An 18,257-nucleotide genomic window follows, 5' to 3' on the forward strand; every position below is an offset into this window, starting at 1 on the left:
AGAGAAAGCGACTTTGTTTTATACTATGTAGTGATTACATAATTATTTACTAGCTGTCACGGCAAACGTTATTCTGCCTTACACTTATCACTTTGGGGTACGAATAATAATAGATGTTGGACGATTCTCAAATATAGGTACGCAATAGGCAATTTTACAAAATTTCATGAGAATTGGTCCAACCATTTCGGAGGAGTACCTATGGTTACTAAAAAATTCTCTTGTCACAATGACACAAGAATTGTATATAGAGAGAAGAGATAGAGACTTATTTAATAAAGGTATATTTTTTCTACTTTCATTTTAATTCGGAATATTATGCGATTGAAGACAGTCTTACACGAAACCATGACCTTAACAATAATATTTAAATAAGCTAAGAAAAGTTTTAAAGGGTCAGCGAGTAGGTTTGACGAATAAACAACCTTTAGGTATTTGACCCTCGAAATATCTCATTTAATAAACAAACATTAGGAAACTTGTTATTAATTTAACTGTAGCTAAATATAGCTGACTTTGATCACGTAGGACCCTATCACTTATTAGTTTATTTAAATTTTTATCTATACTATCTATAGGTACTAATATTATAAAGAAGAAAGGTTTGTAATTATGTATATGTATTGTTTTCACGCATAAACTACTGGACCGATTTCAAAAATTCTTTCACCATTAGAAAGCTGCATCTTCACTGAGCAACATAGGCTATATTGCATTTTCAAAAAAAATTAGAGATCCTTACCAAAAATGCAATAATGTAACCCAATTCTGTCATCGCGTGCGCTGCGGAATCTATTCCTTGAAGTACGAGGATGGTTCTTATGAAAAAAAACGTAAACATGTAGGTACCACGGGCGAAGCCGGGGCGGACCGCTAGTTGTAAAATAATTATACAAATTATCGATCATTTCCATCAAACACTTCGCATATCTTTACTTACCTATTAGTTTCAGCTCCTAAGTGTCAAATAAACGACATAATAATAAACTTACAGTACATGATATAGTAGTAAAGTGTGTGCTATTTTTCGCCTTTACTATATAATTAAATTGACGTACGTTTTAAAACTTAATATTCACAATAACATACCTATAGGTAATGTTTCGTAAGCTTAAATATCACGTAGTACAATACAAATAAAATAATATTTATTAAGGCTTCAAGTTTCTTTGTCGTCCATATTTTTGCAATGAATAGCTCATTGAACTTCATCAAACTTCATGCATAATGCATTTTTGGGATTGCTTAAAAAAGTTCTTATTATGAAAATCACTACATAGTATAAAACGAAGTCGCTTTCTCTGTCCCTATGTCCCTATGTATGCTTAAATCTTTAAAACTACGCAACGGATTTTGATGCGGTTTTTTTAATAGATAGAGTGATTCAAGAGGAAAGTTTTAGTATATAATTTATTATGTTTTAGACAAAGCGGGCGAAGCCGCGGGCGGAAAGCTAGTACACAATATAAGAATAACTTGCTATGTAGAATAAGGGAATTTGTACTTATGATACTTACATTATCCATGTTATTTTGTGTGTTTAGATGTTATTTTCGTTCCAAATAAACAATTTTTATTATTTTTCCACCGACCTCAAACTAGGTTCTTAATTCGACTGTTTTTTTTTTGGCTTTTTACCTCAGAACTTTCCACTGAGTGAACCGATTTGATGATTTTTTTTTATTTGAAAGCCTTTCGGTAGGTTCCATTCAAACTATGTCCAGTTTTGACCGTTCAAAAGCGGTTTAGTTTTTGTTAAACAATAATTATAATATAGTACGAATAATCTATGTTGATAAATATCAAATAATCTATCCTATTATCTAGATTACCTACCAAATAATTATCCCAATAAAACCCGGCCAAGATCGTAAAGGCATCTTATAGCTTATTTAGATGTGCTGTTAGTATGATTAAAATTACCTGTTTATTTAAGGTCTAATCTATGAGTTTTTTATCAAAATTGGCACATCAGTCTCAAACATTTTGACATAATATAAAAATAGACTTTCTAATTTATTATATTAGTTGTAATAACTAAACATATATTGATAAGACTCTACATTTATTATACAGTAGAATTATTAATAAGACAGTACATATTAGGAATTATTTATCAATTGTCACTTAAGTTATTCATCTAAAGAGATTGATGCAGATTCGAATCCACTTTTTATATAAAATCTTATAAACTTTTTCACTCACTTTTCTATCTATACTAATATTATAAAGCTGAAGAGTTTGTTTGTTTGTTTGAACGTGCTAATCTCAGGAATTACTGGTCCGATTTAAAAAAATTCTTTCGGTGTTAGATAGCTCATTTATCGAGGAAGGCTATATATCTATATATCTTCACTGGCTATATATCATCACGCTACGACCAACATGAGTAGAGCCACGGGGGTGAAACCGCGCGGAGCAGCTAGTCATATATAAAATACTTAAACAAATATTTGACATGGGATAGAATTTCGACATCTTTAATTCTAAAAAAAAACACACATTTCACTATTTCTATCCATTAATAAAATACCAAAATAAGTATAAAAGTATGAATATTTCTCATATACATCGAAGTAGGTGAACGCACTGTAAACAGTCGGACCGAACGTTGTTGATACTTGCGTAAGCTATATAACGTAACATGCGAGGCGGTAACTCGCAGTATAGTGAGCGCGGTTAACTATAGCGGTTTTTTATATATAATTTATTGATAATGTTTCGTGTGTCCGTCTGTCTGCTGGCGGTAGTCTCCTGTGGGGCCAGCGTTTTTGCTGGAGCACTACGTGAGTGAATTTATGAAATTATTAAGTAAATAATTGACAAAGTGAAGTTTAAAAACAAATATTTGTATTGAAGTATAAAAAAGCTAATGTGTGTAGTTTTAGCAAAACAAATTGTATCAAAACTTTTATTTAAATATTGTTTAAATTTAAATGCGAAAGGATAAATGAATGATTAAGTTTATAAATTATTTATAACAAATATTATGATCTATATATATATATATATATATTATGTTGGTTAAATCACTTACAAAATTAAAATAATAAAAATAAGCATACCTTATAAATTTCTATTATTATTACATAGCAAAAAGTGAAGTAAAAGTAAGTTATTTAGATTTCTGTGATAAAAGTCAAAATATGCATTTGATATTTAAAAGTAGGTACCTACAGTCCCTGCAAAAGCTTATTATTTCCTTATATTAATACATGTGATTATTTAATTAACTTGTTAATAAATAAAATAATCTAGAATACATTCTAACGTCGAATTGTATACGATTTCGTCAGGTAACACTTGTTGTTATTTTATAAATTGAATAAAAGACTTCAACGCGCTTGAATCTGTAAAATATTTTTAATACAAACAGCTAATTAAATTACACAAAGTTACAATAAGAATTCATAAATAATCTATCCAGATAAAAAGATGTTTGAAAAGTAAGATATATGTACATATTTACTTTATTCTGTAATATTCAATCGCAACATCGATAAAACTATACGACCTTTACTTTAAATATTATTATATTACAAAATCTCTCCAAATTCTGCTACATATCAGAAATTAATACATTTGACTCGAATCTCAAATAATCGAAAGGTCGTTACTTTCATACAAGTTATTTTGTAATCGAGATAAATTCCGATTCGATGAAGAAACTATCATTTTAACTCGTTTGACATTTCAATGTCATCTGCCGCTCTTCCTAAGTTCCTGTGGCGATAGAGATCTTTTTATAAACAAACAAACTAGGAGGACAGGAAGAAAAAGAGATAGAATTGTGAAGAATAGAGTTTGTGATTTATAAATATTAGAACTATAGATAATTATTATATAAAATATAATATTATGTCTGTAGAGGTGATGTGTAGGAAGCCAGAAGTGATTATGTTCTTATTAATTTAAAAATATTTGACAAATAGGTATTTTTATGCCTTTAACTTAAAAATAAAGAGTACAGCTTTAAAAATAAATAAATATCAAATTCTTCTTATCCATATCATTTGAATCGAAGCTAACTGGCTTAAACTGAACACCATTGCTACCCGCATATTCATAAGGTTTTTTGATTTATTGACGGCAAAGACTTGAACAAAACAATACTTTAACTGGATTGTTATTTAATGTCCAGTTATTTACGTAACGTGAAGATTGGAGACGATGTTATAGTCTGTTTGTTATTTGGATTATTAGATAAGAACCACCGGAACAAAGTTATTTTATCTTTATTTTAAATTACTTTACGTGTATATAAGTTCAAAACAGATTAACACTACATAGTATAAAACAAAGTCCCTTTCTCTGTCCCTATATGACTATGAATGCTCTAAAATTTTAAAACAACGCAACGAATTATGATGCGGTTTTTTTTTAATAGATATAGTGATTGAACAGGAAGGTTTATACGCGTAATTCATTAGTTTTTAGTCTTTTTAGACAGAGTGGGCGAAGCCGCGGGCGGAAAGCTAGTTTTATTATAAAGTATAAACAATTTTAAAATATACACTGTAGTTCTCTTTATTACTTGTAGATAAACTAGGTATAAACATAAGTACGCGGATAAACTTATATTAATAAAAAAGAGCATGTCTGCCGAGTACACAAGTAAGAAGTGAAACTTCTTTGGCGATATTCAAAGATACCAAAATCGTCGCCTTACTCTATGGCGTGATGGTATTGTTATGAAGTGATCTTGAAATTTTACTCTTAACGCACCTAAAGAAGTTCCACTTCAAAAAACAATTATCATTTATTTAAGTATTAATAATCTATACTTAATAATTATAAGTCATATCTTTTGAAATGTGATTTATGGATTAGTGTATGCTAAATCTTGCAATTCTATTTGGACAATGACCATTGATTATTATTTGTATTTTGATTATATTGAATATAGAATATAATAATAATAAGAATTTGTCATACCTAACCTAATAAAAAATGCCATTTAAAACATTTTTATTACTTTTTATCGTTTTCCCTAAGAATTTGGTAAAATTTCAATAAAAATAAAAATGTAAAATATTTCTGAAACTAATAATTTTCGGCTAGGTAATATTTCCGTTTTTACTCCAAATGAGCTACATTTTCCCCCCTTTAAAACTTTTACACATATATCAAGTCACTCTGTATTTTACAAAGAAGTAAGTTATTTTTTAAGCTTATTAAGATGTACAGTATGGAGACAAACGTGACTTAAAAACGTGTACGATAAAAAAACAAATGACAACGTAGGTACTAAGAGATGTATGAGATAATACGACTACGAGGTTACATTGTATCATCGTTTTATTTATTTTGACAATTTAATTAGTTTGTATCTGTCATCTATAAAAAAACACGTCATTTTTTAAAACAATATTTGTCTTACCCTACTCATAAAATATCATTTCTAAAATTTTTATCTGAACATTAGGTTGCCTTTTTGAATTCATTAGACTAAAACTGGTTAAAAAGATCAATGACCTAGAGCTAGAATTAAACCACAATTAATTTATTTTATCTTAAATATCCAATTAAAATAATTCAAAGCTTAGAAGGAATCTAAAGAAATACTTCTACGTTCTTCGAAAGAAGTTATTTCAACTATTTCATCGAATTAAAACTGTATAATTTATTTTCGTAAATTATTTAAGCATCATTCCCAAATATGTACTTAATATAATTACTATTGTATTTTAAACTAGCCTTAGTTAGCTATCTTCCCGGGCTTCGCCGCTTTGTCTTAAACCTAATAAATAATTTAGTAAAACTATAGAGAAAATATTATGTAGATAGATCTATTAAATAAAACCCCATCAAAATCTGTTGCGTATAACTTTGCTCTATACCTATTATGTAGTGAAGTCTAAAAACTATTTTACCATTGAGTTTCGCACAAATTTTCAACACAAAACTTTAAAAAAGTTACGTGGGAACTTATCAAACTTAAAAATTACATAGATTAAAAAAAGTATTGGCTTATTGTCATTGTTTATCTGTTAAGAAACCATTACTTTTTGCGTCGATTAAATATAGACTTGGTTTGCGTTATTTCCTGTGTGAATTAAAATTTATGTCGACATCTCTTATGGTGAATTAGAAGTTGGAAATGAATTGAAATAATGTCATGTTATTAGTCTTGGTTTCGACAAATGGTTTAAAATAACATAGTTGAGAATATCATTTATTTTAACTTTTGCTCTTGAGATATATTACGAACTTAACAATAAATTAGGTATGAAAACAATTATTTACTATTTCAAAAATTGAGCAACTGTTTTAATCTTATTCTTTAGTAGATTATATTTACATACATTTCATCATATCCACCAATTAGGCTATTTTTTTAACGTTTTTATTTAGGCACAAGGAAGGTTCCTAAGGAGAAAAAATAAGAAAAAGGGGCAATTGTGCTCTATTGAGAGCAATGTGTGCATGGGCAGCTAGTTACATATAGACAAGTACATTGCTATATATGTATGTCATACAGAAAAATTAATTTCTCGAATTAAAATTATCAAGTATAATGAAGTAATTTCATAACTCGGTTTTAAGCAATATTTGGCAGAAGTGGTTGCACTTGAAACCGGTCGACTTTCTTCGCATTTTAATTTCGAAACAACAACCATTTTGTAAATATTTAATCGGATATCTTCCGATGTATTGTCATTTAATTTTTTAACTTTTTTTTCATTAAGTATCTGTAGAGGATGCGTTTTTCAATTTATATTCTTTCTATTCATTTCGAAAACTGATGCCGCTCTAGAGTGGTGTATAAGTAGAGTATTTTTTATGCAACAAATATTATTTTCATGAAAATAGGGCCTGTTTTACATCTTATAATATCATCTGTCTTCGAGTAATTGTTTCATCCAAATGGATATATAACACAATCATTACGGTAATTAGCCGAAAAAAACTAAAAGAGTTTATTTTTGTTTGTTATTCTTTTCTTAAAGAATTAGTTCCAGCTGTCAAAAACACAATGATATTATAAAAATAGATAGATACTAGTAAACATATAGTCAAACAACTTGCACCACACGCAAACAAAATATTTATCCAAAACACAAGGCCGCTGCAGACCGTACTCAAATGTCACTCGTTCGAGTCACGTGTTTCTTGTGTGTGTCCACACGTTACATGCTACAGGCTGACCGACATTGACCTGTACGTTTGACACACTTGGGTGATGCATGGGCGGATGGAACGCGTCGATTTTTTAGAGTATAATAATCTCTATATTGTAGTATTTTTTAGCAAAATTTGGACATTATTTAAGTAAAGAACATCAGCTACATCATCATAATATGCCAGTGAATCTCGTCAAAATTATTTATTTTGAAACAGCAGCGTGCATTTAATCCATATGCCTTCAACTCTTTCGGATAAATTGTTTATTTTATAAATTAAAGGATTCATAGATACAGTTTTTAATTAAAAGTGTTTTTTCACCTATCATATTTTACCTACTATGTATAAAAATATTTAAAAATCAATGGCGTGTCAAATCGTCGTACCTATACGCTAAGCCTTATCTTGGTAACACTTTATTGGCAACTTAAACTTATCGACACTTTAATCCCAGCATGTATTGCAATCATTTTATTAATTTAATACAAAATTTTATCACATGTAGTTAACATTAACAAAACAATTACAAATGATTCCTGTAAGACAAATGGAATCCCGAACATAAAGTGCGTGTTTTTTTTTTTTCATTGAACGAAGAAAAATAATTTACATTATCTACTAGCACAATAACGAACATAATTCTTAGCTCTACATAAGATAAATTAAAATCAGATCAGGCTCTACCACAGGGCTCTACTCTACTACGATTTTATTGAAATAATTTCTGGAATGTTAAACACATTAAATTGATATGTATTGTTTCCGATTGAAGTCTATTTTAGCATGAATCCGTTATATAAAGTAATAAAGGATATAGTCGTAACAGGTAACTGATAAATATTAAATAACATATCTTGCATCCGAATCGAGAACATTTCTTTCCGTACGTTACAATAATATGTAATGGAATGCTAAATGAAAACGTAAAATGTTTATTAATTATTGCCAATTATTTATTACTAAAGGGAAATAAATATACCTGTATAATATCTATAAATAAAAATGAAGCGCCAAATGTTTTGCTAAGCATACAACTCGAGATCGGCTTGACTAATTTGGCTAAGGTCCTTATGGAAAGAAAACACGAAAAAGGAACAATAGGGCGGAACACCAGTTTGAGTTGTTTGAGTTTGAGTTTGTTAACAATTTCCGCTTGGCATTTTCATAAAAGTCCGTCAAAGGATGGCCTATGGTAACTTTATAAGGTACTAGCGGTCCGCCCCGGCTTCGCCCGTGGTACATATTTCGCAATAAAAGGTAGCCTATGTTCTTTCTCAGGGTCTAAAGATTGTCTGTGCCAAATTTCATCAAAATCGGTCCAGTAGTTTATGCGTGAAAACCATACATACATACATAATTACATAATTATAAACCTTTCCTCTTTATAATATTAGTATAGAAGTATAGATAGGTAGTATAGATGTTAAGATAATTTTGATTTGCATTGTTACAGCGCCGTTCCTCAAGGCTTGTTCAGCATCAGATCCCAATCTGAACCAATGCATAGAGAAGGTGATATCAGCTGGAGGTGGAAAGTTCGCGAAGGGCATCCCGGAGCTCGGCATAGCGTCCCTGGACCCTGTGCACCTGGGCAAGGTGGTGGTTGACAACCCGGCTTTGAGGCTCACCTTTGATGACACAGTTGTAACCGGTCTGGGCGATTTTAGGGTTAATTCTTATAAGTAAGGGAAAATATTTAGTTATTTGTTACTTAGATTAGATACTTTTATCCAACATCATTTTTTTTTAATCAATACCTACATGTAAATATTTTCTAGTGAACGGAATTGAACCCATATCCGCTAGCGTAAAGCGTAGTTATCCACTGCCCCAAATGGAAGTGCAAATTTACCTCTTGATAAAACCACAATAAAACTAAGTTATAGAATACAAAATAAATATCGCACTTTATAATTTTCCCCTATCTATGTTATTCATAGTTTAAATACATAACCTTTCTAATGTAAATAATTCCATTATTTATATTACAGAAGAATACTTAGCTATATTTCGTAGCATTACACTAAACCTAACTACCTTTTTATTCCTAGAATTGACACTGAAAAGGGAAAAGCTATCCTAGACTTCACGGCCAACGTGACTCTGAAGGCTAACTACGACATGGATGGGCAGGTGCTTATTCTGCCCATAAGGGGTAATGGGCAGGCGAAAATTAAAATAAGTGAGTAGTTTATTTACGTTACAATCAGAATAAATAAATGTAATGCTGAATACATAAATATTTTCGTAAAGTTACTGAATCCAGAATTGAATATCGCACCTTGCCTACCTTATTGGTAATTAGTAATTACTTTATTTTTTGCTGAAGTTTTTCAAAGAATATAATGATTCAAATAAAATTAATAAAAATGAAATATAGGTAGTTATGTAACTTTATAATTATTTAGAATAAAATCAGAGGGAAAAATATACAATGTAGAATTTATGTAGAGATATTAAGAGTTCCTACTTAATCAATACATTCTAGCTTGTTTATTATATAAATAAATAAATATCAAAAATTTTAACTTCTCCATTATTCTACCAGCAAACCTGAACATCGTGATCAAATACGACTACAAGACCATAGATGGCTACTGGACGGTCACCGGCTACAAGGACAGCTACAAGATGGACCGAGCACAGTTTAAATTCACCAACCTTTTCGGTGGGAATAAGGAGTTAGGTAAGATTCATTGAAGTATGAAATATGATTTAAGATATTTTCAGGTACCATGCAGGAACATTAGGTCCATGAAGTTTAGCTACAGTGTGCGTGAGCTCGAAATCGAAGTACTGAGTGCCGTCTCTTACTAGGTATATTACTTGCTCTGTGTAGCTACACATTAACAGTCTATCTCAAAACCCGAAACAAAAAATACAATAGGTTCAACAATTTTTTTAAACAAGAAAAAAAGTTATAAGCCATTTTATAAGCATCCTTAATATCAAAATTAACCAAAAACATTGTCTGTACATATTTAAATACATATTCGATTACCTACCTGGACTACCACGTAGGTGATAGGTATTCAAATATGATTGTTTTGGTGATAAATAACACAATGAAATATAAATATAGCTGATCAAAATACAATAAGTTTGTTTTGATACTAATGATGATATAAGTCATTACTCATAAATCCAAACACAGTTAATTCAATATTTTCATGCATCATACGGATCTAACACCTCGAAGGTAGGCTTCACGGAAAATAACCATAGACCATAGAGACAAATATTTTCCTTAGCTCTATAAAGGTCAGTCTACACAGTTGAAGGACGCTCACCAAATCTTTGAGAAAACTTGCATTATCGTAATGTGTTCTAAGATTTATCTTCTTCGGTCAAGGTTTCATAGAAATGTTTGTATTTTTAACTGAATACTAGCTTTAATCTAAATCTTAATCTTGATAGTAATAAACAAAATTTTTGAATTTTCGAGATTTGAAACCTTGCTTTAGCGATTCAAAGGTTTTCTATTTTTAGTTAGTGTATTCTTTTTTCATGATTATATCTAAATCGCGAAAGGCGCATAAATATAGAAAAGAAATACTACATCCTTACAAACAATATCAAGTATGGAAATTTGTATAGTAGGTACATATAATTTATATAATATAACACAGTCTCTAAATAACAAAAAGTATACTATAATATACATAATTATGTAACACGCAGTCTCTAAACAAAAATAACAATGGTACAAAATATTCATCTAACACACAAACCACCTTACAGCCGACACAACAATAGGTTTCGCAAACCAGAACTGGAGTCTCATCATGCAAGAGATAGCTCCACCAGCCATCGAACAGATTATACGCAAATGCGTTGATGAAGTGAAGAAACTGTTCAGAGCGGTTCCAGCAACGAAATTATTGTCTGCCTGATGGTTTGGAACTTTTTAATCGGCATGAAATCGTTTGCCTGATCCATACTTTTCTTCAATAATTAATTTCATGAATAAATTATGGAAATTAATTAATTGTATGGTGGTAACTTATTTGCATGTTTCATACTCAACTTTTTCTTACATTGAGGAATGAAATTTTGAAATGCTCATCGTTCAGAAAAAAGCGTTATCATAATATGCATGATGATTTGTAACTCAATCATCATAAACTAAAATAAGGCATGGAAAATGTAAAGGAAAACATTTGCCTACATATTTTTTTGTTTCTCTTTGCATCTGTTATTTTGTGCTGAAGATAATCAATAATGTTGTCATAAAATAACCCCATATTTATTTCCAGCATCTACAATCCAGAGAGTTATAAACGAGAACTGGGAACCAGTGATAAGAGACATAGCCCCAGTAGCATTTGAGACGATCATCGCTGCCTGTGTAAATGAAGCCAAAAAACTATTCGCTGCTGTTCCCGCCAATGAACTTCTTTTGCCTTGATCGTAAAAACACAAATTAAAAAAAAATTATGACTTTTCCGCGCAAATTTAAATTCGTTCGATTTATAATCTGCGCTTTTAACTCTTAAATAATTGCCGCCTTTTTCATAAAATGATTTTAATTTTTAATATTTAAAAGGGCGAGGGTTTCTTTTTTTTAAGAAAGTTTATTTAAATATTTCTTAATTTTTTACATACTTAGTTACTTTTGACTGAACTGGAAGTTGCTATTTAAAACGCAAAATAGTTACTTAAATCTTACGTTAATTTTTAATTTAAGGTGTAGAGCCTACTTATTTATTATAATAATTAAAGAAATTACTATTTAAGGTCTTAAAATAAACGCTGTTAATTGTTCACATTAAAAAACAATTAACGTTTTTATGAAGCAAATTGTACAATTACCAAGTAACTAGAGGGTTATTGCCCAAAACTCAAAGGTCAGTTGCGTATTTCCTGATCGATATTGTAACTTCCTATGTGTTGTAGGTTGAAAGTACATGAAATAATGTGTAACTTTAGACATCCTTCCTTTTTGGGTAAATATTACTTGTATCGCAATATTTAACGCAACTTAAACTATTAATTATGCAAATATGACTACAGAAATACATAAATAATAATAAGGAGCAAATCTGATGCATATTTACTTTTTATTGAAATAGGTAATTCAAATACAATTTTTTACTGTTACAAAATATTTATTTATAAAAAAATTAAACTAGTTAACTACCTACGGCCGATTCGGAATTAAAACATCAGAAACGAAAAAAATGTCCGAGAATCACATCATAAAATTGCATTTTATATCTACTATTGATAAGATTTCGTTGTTTTTAATTTAAGTAAACTAAGTAATCATAGAAATATTTGAAAATCTTGTATCAATTCCATTGACCATTACTATCATAAATCAGTTGTTATGACTTCCGTAAGAAGGAAAGTAATTTTACGTAATTAAGAGTTAAGTTTCATTTCATTTAACTATCACTTCCATATTATTTATACAAGCCTTAGATTACAAGAAGTAATAAGATAATTTTAAATTACTCTGCGGCTTAATATAACGCTATCTGATGAATGCATTGAGGTATTATTACTACGTATAGAGAGGACACCACGTACAAAATCTGTGCGTCGCGCGCGGCGCGGCGGCCGGCGCGGCGGCGCGGGGCGGCTAGTGATTCATACACTTTGTAGATATTCTGCCTCTTATTACTTATAAATTAAAACCAACAATGTAACAAAAAAAATTTAAACGATTGGCTCTAACTCGTGTTACAAATAGTGTAGTAGCGATGTCCTCTCTAGTACGTAGTACATAGTAACTCAATGGATGAATATTATTTTACTTAAAAATGACTGGGTTTTAGAACTATTTTATATCTTTGGCCTTTGGTATGGTTTTTAGTAAAAAATGTCCAAATTCAGGCTATAAAATCAATTTAATACCACCAATTTTTAATAACCTTACACTTTGCTTACAATTTTCTCAATATGAAAAAAATACTAAATTACTTTTATCATTTATTTTTGAAATATTGACTAAAAGAATAATATGTAGCCAAAGAGGAAAGTGTAGCAAAGAGGAAGTGAAACTTTTATTACATCGTCTCAAACTTTTTGGTCTGTGTAGCGCATGTCGCGTGTATCGCGGCTGCCGAGTAGGTATAAGTTGGGTCGCCTAAGATCGGATGTGACATAAGATCGGATGCATGGAATAACTTGCAAACTAGGCAATATTCTCTACTGCTGCCAACACCACTAGATCCGCCATTTTGTTCTGCCCCTCTCTTCACTTTGCGGCCGGCCAGGCAAACTTCTTTGTCCAATTTTTTGAGGAATTTCCTGACCCAATCATTGATGCTCAATGTATGAACGTAAGTCCAGATGGTTTCCTAATGTGAACTTTATTATTAAACGCATAGAAGTGAAGATACTACATAGTCCGATCTTCGGCCGAACTGTTATTTTCTTCACTATAGTAAGTCGAAAAAAGTCTACTTTTTAGGCTCTTAATTTGCTTAGATAGATAGCATCTACGCAAACCAAAAAATTAGGGGTTAAACAATATTTTTTTGTCATCAATTTACAGTTGACCGCAACAGAAAAACGACATCGAATCATGAGAAATAAAATAAAAAATACAGTACGTATAAAATTTTCGGCAAATACGTCCGATCTTAGCCGACCCAACTATATACCTACTCGGCAGCCGACCGTCACGCGACATGCGCTACACAAAGCAGTGTTCGGAACCGTTCGAACAGTTTCACTTTTACCGTGTTTATTTTTTTAATCTATGATCTAGGATCTAGATTCATATTTAGTGTTAATAATTTTGGCTCTTTGTCAATTTACACTTTGATAAAAAGTTTTGTGATAAATATGTTACATTAAGGATTAATAAAATTTTATAATTAATTTGTCTTTAAATGCCACCTTGAACCTAACACAAACAAACATTGTTTTTCTTCCAAATTGTAGAGGCCCATTGTGACGCTTATCTCACTCATACAGATTTTTGTATAAACAACATTATGAATATTATGATGCACCATAAAAATAAAAAACATTTTCAACTTCAACAATTTTATTCCTTTAAATTTTTCCAAAAATAACAGCTGTAAATGCAACTTATCAAATACATATTTATACTTAGATCTATTTTATAAAAATGCTCAGATAAATTCATAAAAATGCATATAAACAGGTACAGTAGAACTCCAATTATCCGAATTAATGGGGACCGGGACCCATTCGGATAATCAAATATTCGGATAATCGGATTTAAAAAAAAAGACGGGTTGCACTCCGGGAGTGCCGGCAGAAGTGAAAACTTGATTATTAACGTTGAGCATGTTTGATATCCATCCGTCTTACGCTTTTCGATTCACGTGTCCTGGCGCGAGTTTAAGATTTTATACCCATTACAGAAAAAGTGCTCAACGCCGCTAAAGAAGTTTTCACTTCAAAAATTGCCATTGGAGAGAATAAAAGCTACGTTACGTACGCTACGTTTTGATATTGCACTATTTTTTTATTGAATGAAATGAAAGAAACATGAAATTTTCACACGTTCTTCATTTTCGCAAACACTGGCTTCGCGGCGCGGGGGGATGAATAATAGCGCACTTAGACTTTTTTGGACAATTTTTTGTGATTCGGATAATCGGCGATTCGGATAGTCGGAGTTCGGATAATTGGAGTTCTACTGTATAAAAATTAAAATCTAGCGTGGGCACATAGCATGGCGTCCTCCGTCCACAGGCACACTGGCTCCAGTGATATTGCTAGCTAAGTCGCTGGCCAAAAATGCTATTGTAGCTGCAACTTCATCAGGCTTGCCAGGACGGCCTAAAGCATGCGTCTCCTTGGTTCTTTCCAAGAAAGCTGCATACTGTTCTTCAGATAAGCCTCCACGACGTTGTAATTCGGTCAGAATAACACCAGGGTTCACACAATTTACCCTAACACCCTTGGCCGCTAACTCCAAAGCAACACATCTTGTAAACTGATCCACAGATGCTTTAGACACGTTGTAAGCTAGCACGCCGGGGAACGACCGTATACCATTCACGCTAGAAACATTTACAATGTTACCTTTAGTTTTTAACAAGTGTGGTACAGCCAACATTGTCAAATAGTAAATTGATCGGACGTTGGTATTCATGAGGCGATCATACTGCGCTAAAGATGTATTCTCAATGGTCCCCGTTTCGATAATCCCCGCGTTGTTTATCAGAACGTCGATTTTTCCATAATGATCCACGGTACTCTTAACGATTTTTTCAATATCAGCTTCCTTCGTCAAATCTGCCGGAACCATAAAAGTAGATGTTGATTTCTCGCAGTCTTTGTTAACCTTTTGCAAATTGTCCACATTTCTGCCAGTTAAAGATAATTGTGCACCAAGTTTTGATAAAAACACGGCAGTAGCGGCTCCAATTCCTGAACTGGCGCCGGTAACAATTACTACTTTTCCAGCGAAATTCATTTTTCAAGCGTTTCTAGAATGATTCCTACTGCACCCGGTTACAATGTGAGATATTCTTATCACGTATATAAATAGATAACGCTAATATTATGTAAATCAAAACATGTTTACCACTTCATTTTCATTTGAAGTGTGTTTTCTTTTCAAATATCAAATATCAATGTCAGCTGTCATTGACAAACATTGTCATTGGTCGAAAGCACGCCATTCACAAACTAGCCAATGAAAATTCTGGAAAATTCTAATCGACATAAAATAAAGAAATAATGTTGCTATTCTATTTGGATTTTGGTTGCTTTACAATGTTAAGGATATTTTTGAATAGGCAAAATTTATGTAAAAAATATCACTTAACTTTTTTTTTCATATAAAGATCAGTAAAATTTATCTCATAAACCTAAAGCAACCGCTTACTAAGTAGTCATAGCTTTTGTTTATAATTTGTATTATAATTCACATTCATGTCATTAAAACCTTATTTGATTGATCAATAGCACAGACAAGCACAGATCAATAGTTTTAATTCAATCTCTAGCGCCTACGTTACATAATACATTTCAAAATTATGTCATAATATTTATAAATCTATACAACATGTAGCTTAAATTTTCTGTTTATTTTCTTTAAAATCTAAAATTTTCGTGATGTTATCTAAAAATGACGATAGTAAGTTGATTCAACGGTCACTTTCTATTCATAAATTATATATGTATAGGTTTATCATTTCATAAATTATATATAGGTTTATCATTTCCTAAAGAAATATTAATATCTCCTAGAAAGAAGTTATTCACATACATATAGGACAGTCAGGAGTACAAGTTGCAAATGCTTGTTGGGAGCTCTATTGTTTGGAACATGGCATACGACCGGATGGAATTATGTTATTTAGTGGCGACGAACAAAGCTGTGCATCATTCTTCAGTAGTACTGCGGGAGGAAAAGTTGTACCCAGAGTTGTTATGATTGACTTAGAACCTACTCCTATAGGTATGAAATAGAATATATGCTACGCTTCTTTCATATAGCTTATAAACAGAAGTGGATGTTTGTCCGTTACAATTTCATAGCGGATAAACTGATTTAAATAATTAGGTTACATTGAATTTGAAGGGTCCTTTTAGGCTCGAGAAACTAGAAAAAGCTAAAATAGAGGGTAAAAATTGGTTCATTAATAAAACAACGTCTTGTACCTACACTCTTTTTTATGAAAAAAAATACGCAAAGCAAAAGCGAACCTCGGCCAAAATAGCGTTAATAGTGATGTTATTCTTTTGATATTATCTAAACTAATAAAATTATTATAAATTTTCATTTATGCAGATGAAATACGACATGGCACATATCGACAGCTATTTAACTCAAAATCGCTGCTTACTGGAAAAGAAGACGCTGCAAGTAACTTCGCTCGAGGCTATTTCGGTGTTGGGCGTGAAATGATAGACGTTGCCTTAAATCGGATCCGACTTGCCGCTGAAGATTGTCATCATTTACAAGGCTTTATCGTGTTTCGGTCCTTTGGTGGAGGCACTGGCTCAGGCTTCACAGCACTATTACTAGAAAGCATTGCTAGGGATTATCGAAAGCTGTCGAAAATTGAATTTGCGATATACCCAGCACCGAAAATATCACCAGTAATTGTAGAACCGTATAACGCAGTTCTGACTGCACACGCATGTATGGATACAGAAGACGTCTGTTTTATCTTCGATAACGAAGCTTTGTATGAAATATTAGCAAGGCATTTAGATGTTCCACGGCCGACATATACAAATTTAAATAGACTGATTGCACAGGTGAAATAGTTTTTGACTAAAATATATTATAAGGAGTAGGCAACAGACTACTAACAATATTTCAATAATTATTTTTATTATTTAAGGTAATATCTTGTATGACAGCCTCATTAAGATTCGAAGGTTCCCTGAATGTTGAACTTGTAGAATTTCGGACGAATTTGATTCCATATCCCAGAATTCATTTCCCGCTCGTCACTTTTGCCCCATTTGTACCTCCAACAAGAGCCCAACACGAAACTAATACAACACAGCAGTTGATGATGTCATGTTTTGAACCAGCTAACCAAATGGTCAAGTGCGATCCCCGAAAAGGAAGTTACATGTCTTGCTGTGTACTATTCAGGGGCGATGTTAATCCCAATGATATAAACCTAGCTATCAATCAAATAAAAAGCATGCGCTCGATTAAGTTTGTGTCTTGGTCACCTACTGGTTTCAAGGTAACAACCTTACTTTTAAGTTTAACAAATACAACAACATACGTGATCCATTAATGTTAATACGTGTGTTAGAAGGTGTAATGTTTTTCTTTGACAGATAGGTGTAAATAATCAACCACCGATTACTGTGCCTGGTGGTGACTTGGCTGCATTACAAAGAGCAGTAACCATGGTATCAAATTCATCAGCAATAAGAGTTGCATGGGAGCATTTATGCAAGAAATTTTCTCTAATGTACGCTAAAAGGGCGTTTGTTCATCACTACGTTGGAGAAGGTTTAGAAGAAGGGGAATTCAAAAATGCGTATCATAATATTAAAGCCTTATCAAATGACTACAAAGAAATGGATACGTGAAAGAAGTAAACATAATTTTGTAGTTTTTGTCGAACTGTCGTAAAAAATAAAAAAGTATGCGTTTTCTCTTATTTCATTTCAACGTTTTATTATAAAAAAAGTATAAATCATCAGGTGAATCGAGGGAATGCGCC

General features: G+C 31.7%; 2 protein-coding genes across 3 annotated transcripts; both read left to right on the top strand.

Annotated features, from left to right (window-relative positions):
• The first annotated feature begins 2,625 nt into the window (after positions 1-2,625).
• On the top strand, positions 2,626-11,688 carry LOC149903126 (circadian clock-controlled protein daywake-like). 2 transcript variants are annotated; one of them, XM_090109403.1, is made up of 5 exons: positions 2,626-2,786; positions 8,579-8,807; positions 9,177-9,307; positions 9,674-9,811; positions 11,382-11,688. In XM_090109403.1, exons 1-5 carry the CDS (start codon positions 2,717-2,719, stop codon positions 11,531-11,533), a joined length of 720 nt encoding a protein of 239 aa, XP_089965529.1. In that variant the 5' UTR covers positions 2,626-2,716; the 3' UTR covers positions 11,534-11,688. The 2 variants fall into 2 exon arrangements, with proteins under 2 accessions (XP_089965529.1, XP_089965530.1); XM_090109404.1 differs by lacking the exon at positions 11,382-11,688 and adding an exon at positions 10,867-11,033.
• Positions 11,689-16,107: 4,419 nt separating this feature from the next.
• LOC149903127 (tubulin alpha chain-like) lies at positions 16,108-18,220 on the top strand. The gene is made up of 5 exons (XM_090109250.1): positions 16,108-16,195; positions 16,309-16,519; positions 16,853-17,325; positions 17,412-17,768; positions 17,866-18,220. Exons 1-5 carry the CDS (start codon positions 16,187-16,189, stop codon positions 18,121-18,123), a joined length of 1,308 nt encoding a protein of 435 aa, XP_089965376.1. The 5' UTR covers positions 16,108-16,186; the 3' UTR covers positions 18,124-18,220.
• The last annotated feature ends 37 nt before the right edge of the window (positions 18,221-18,257 follow it).

The sequence above is a fragment of the Colias eurytheme genome, chromosome 14, assembly GCF_061535395.1.
Source record: "Colias eurytheme isolate Ceu_HAF_F1 chromosome 14, ilColEury1 Martin Lab GWU primary, whole genome shotgun sequence".
In the NCBI taxonomy this organism is placed as follows: domain Eukaryota; kingdom Metazoa; phylum Arthropoda; class Insecta; order Lepidoptera; family Pieridae; genus Colias; species Colias eurytheme.

Bases quoted from the DNA above. Each gene is read 5' to 3' on its own strand.
- LOC149903126 (XM_090109403.1), top strand. From the start codon at position 2,717: ATGTTTCGTGTGTCCGTCTGTCTGCTGGCGGTAGTCTCCTGTGGGGCC. The intron at 2,787-8,578 runs GTGAGTGAATTT...GCATTGTTACAG, and splicing joins CGTTTTTGCTGGAGCACTAC to CGCCGTTCCTCAAGGCTTGT. The intron at 9,812-11,381 runs GTAAGATTCATT...ATTTATTTCCAG, and splicing joins CGGTGGGAATAAGGAGTTAG to CATCTACAATCCAGAGAGTT.
- LOC149903127 (XM_090109250.1), top strand. The intron at 16,520-16,852 runs GTATGAAATAGA...TCATTTATGCAG, and splicing joins CTTAGAACCTACTCCTATAG to ATGAAATACGACATGGCACA. The intron at 17,326-17,411 runs GTGAAATAGTTT...TTATTATTTAAG, and splicing joins TAAATAGACTGATTGCACAG to GTAATATCTTGTATGACAGC.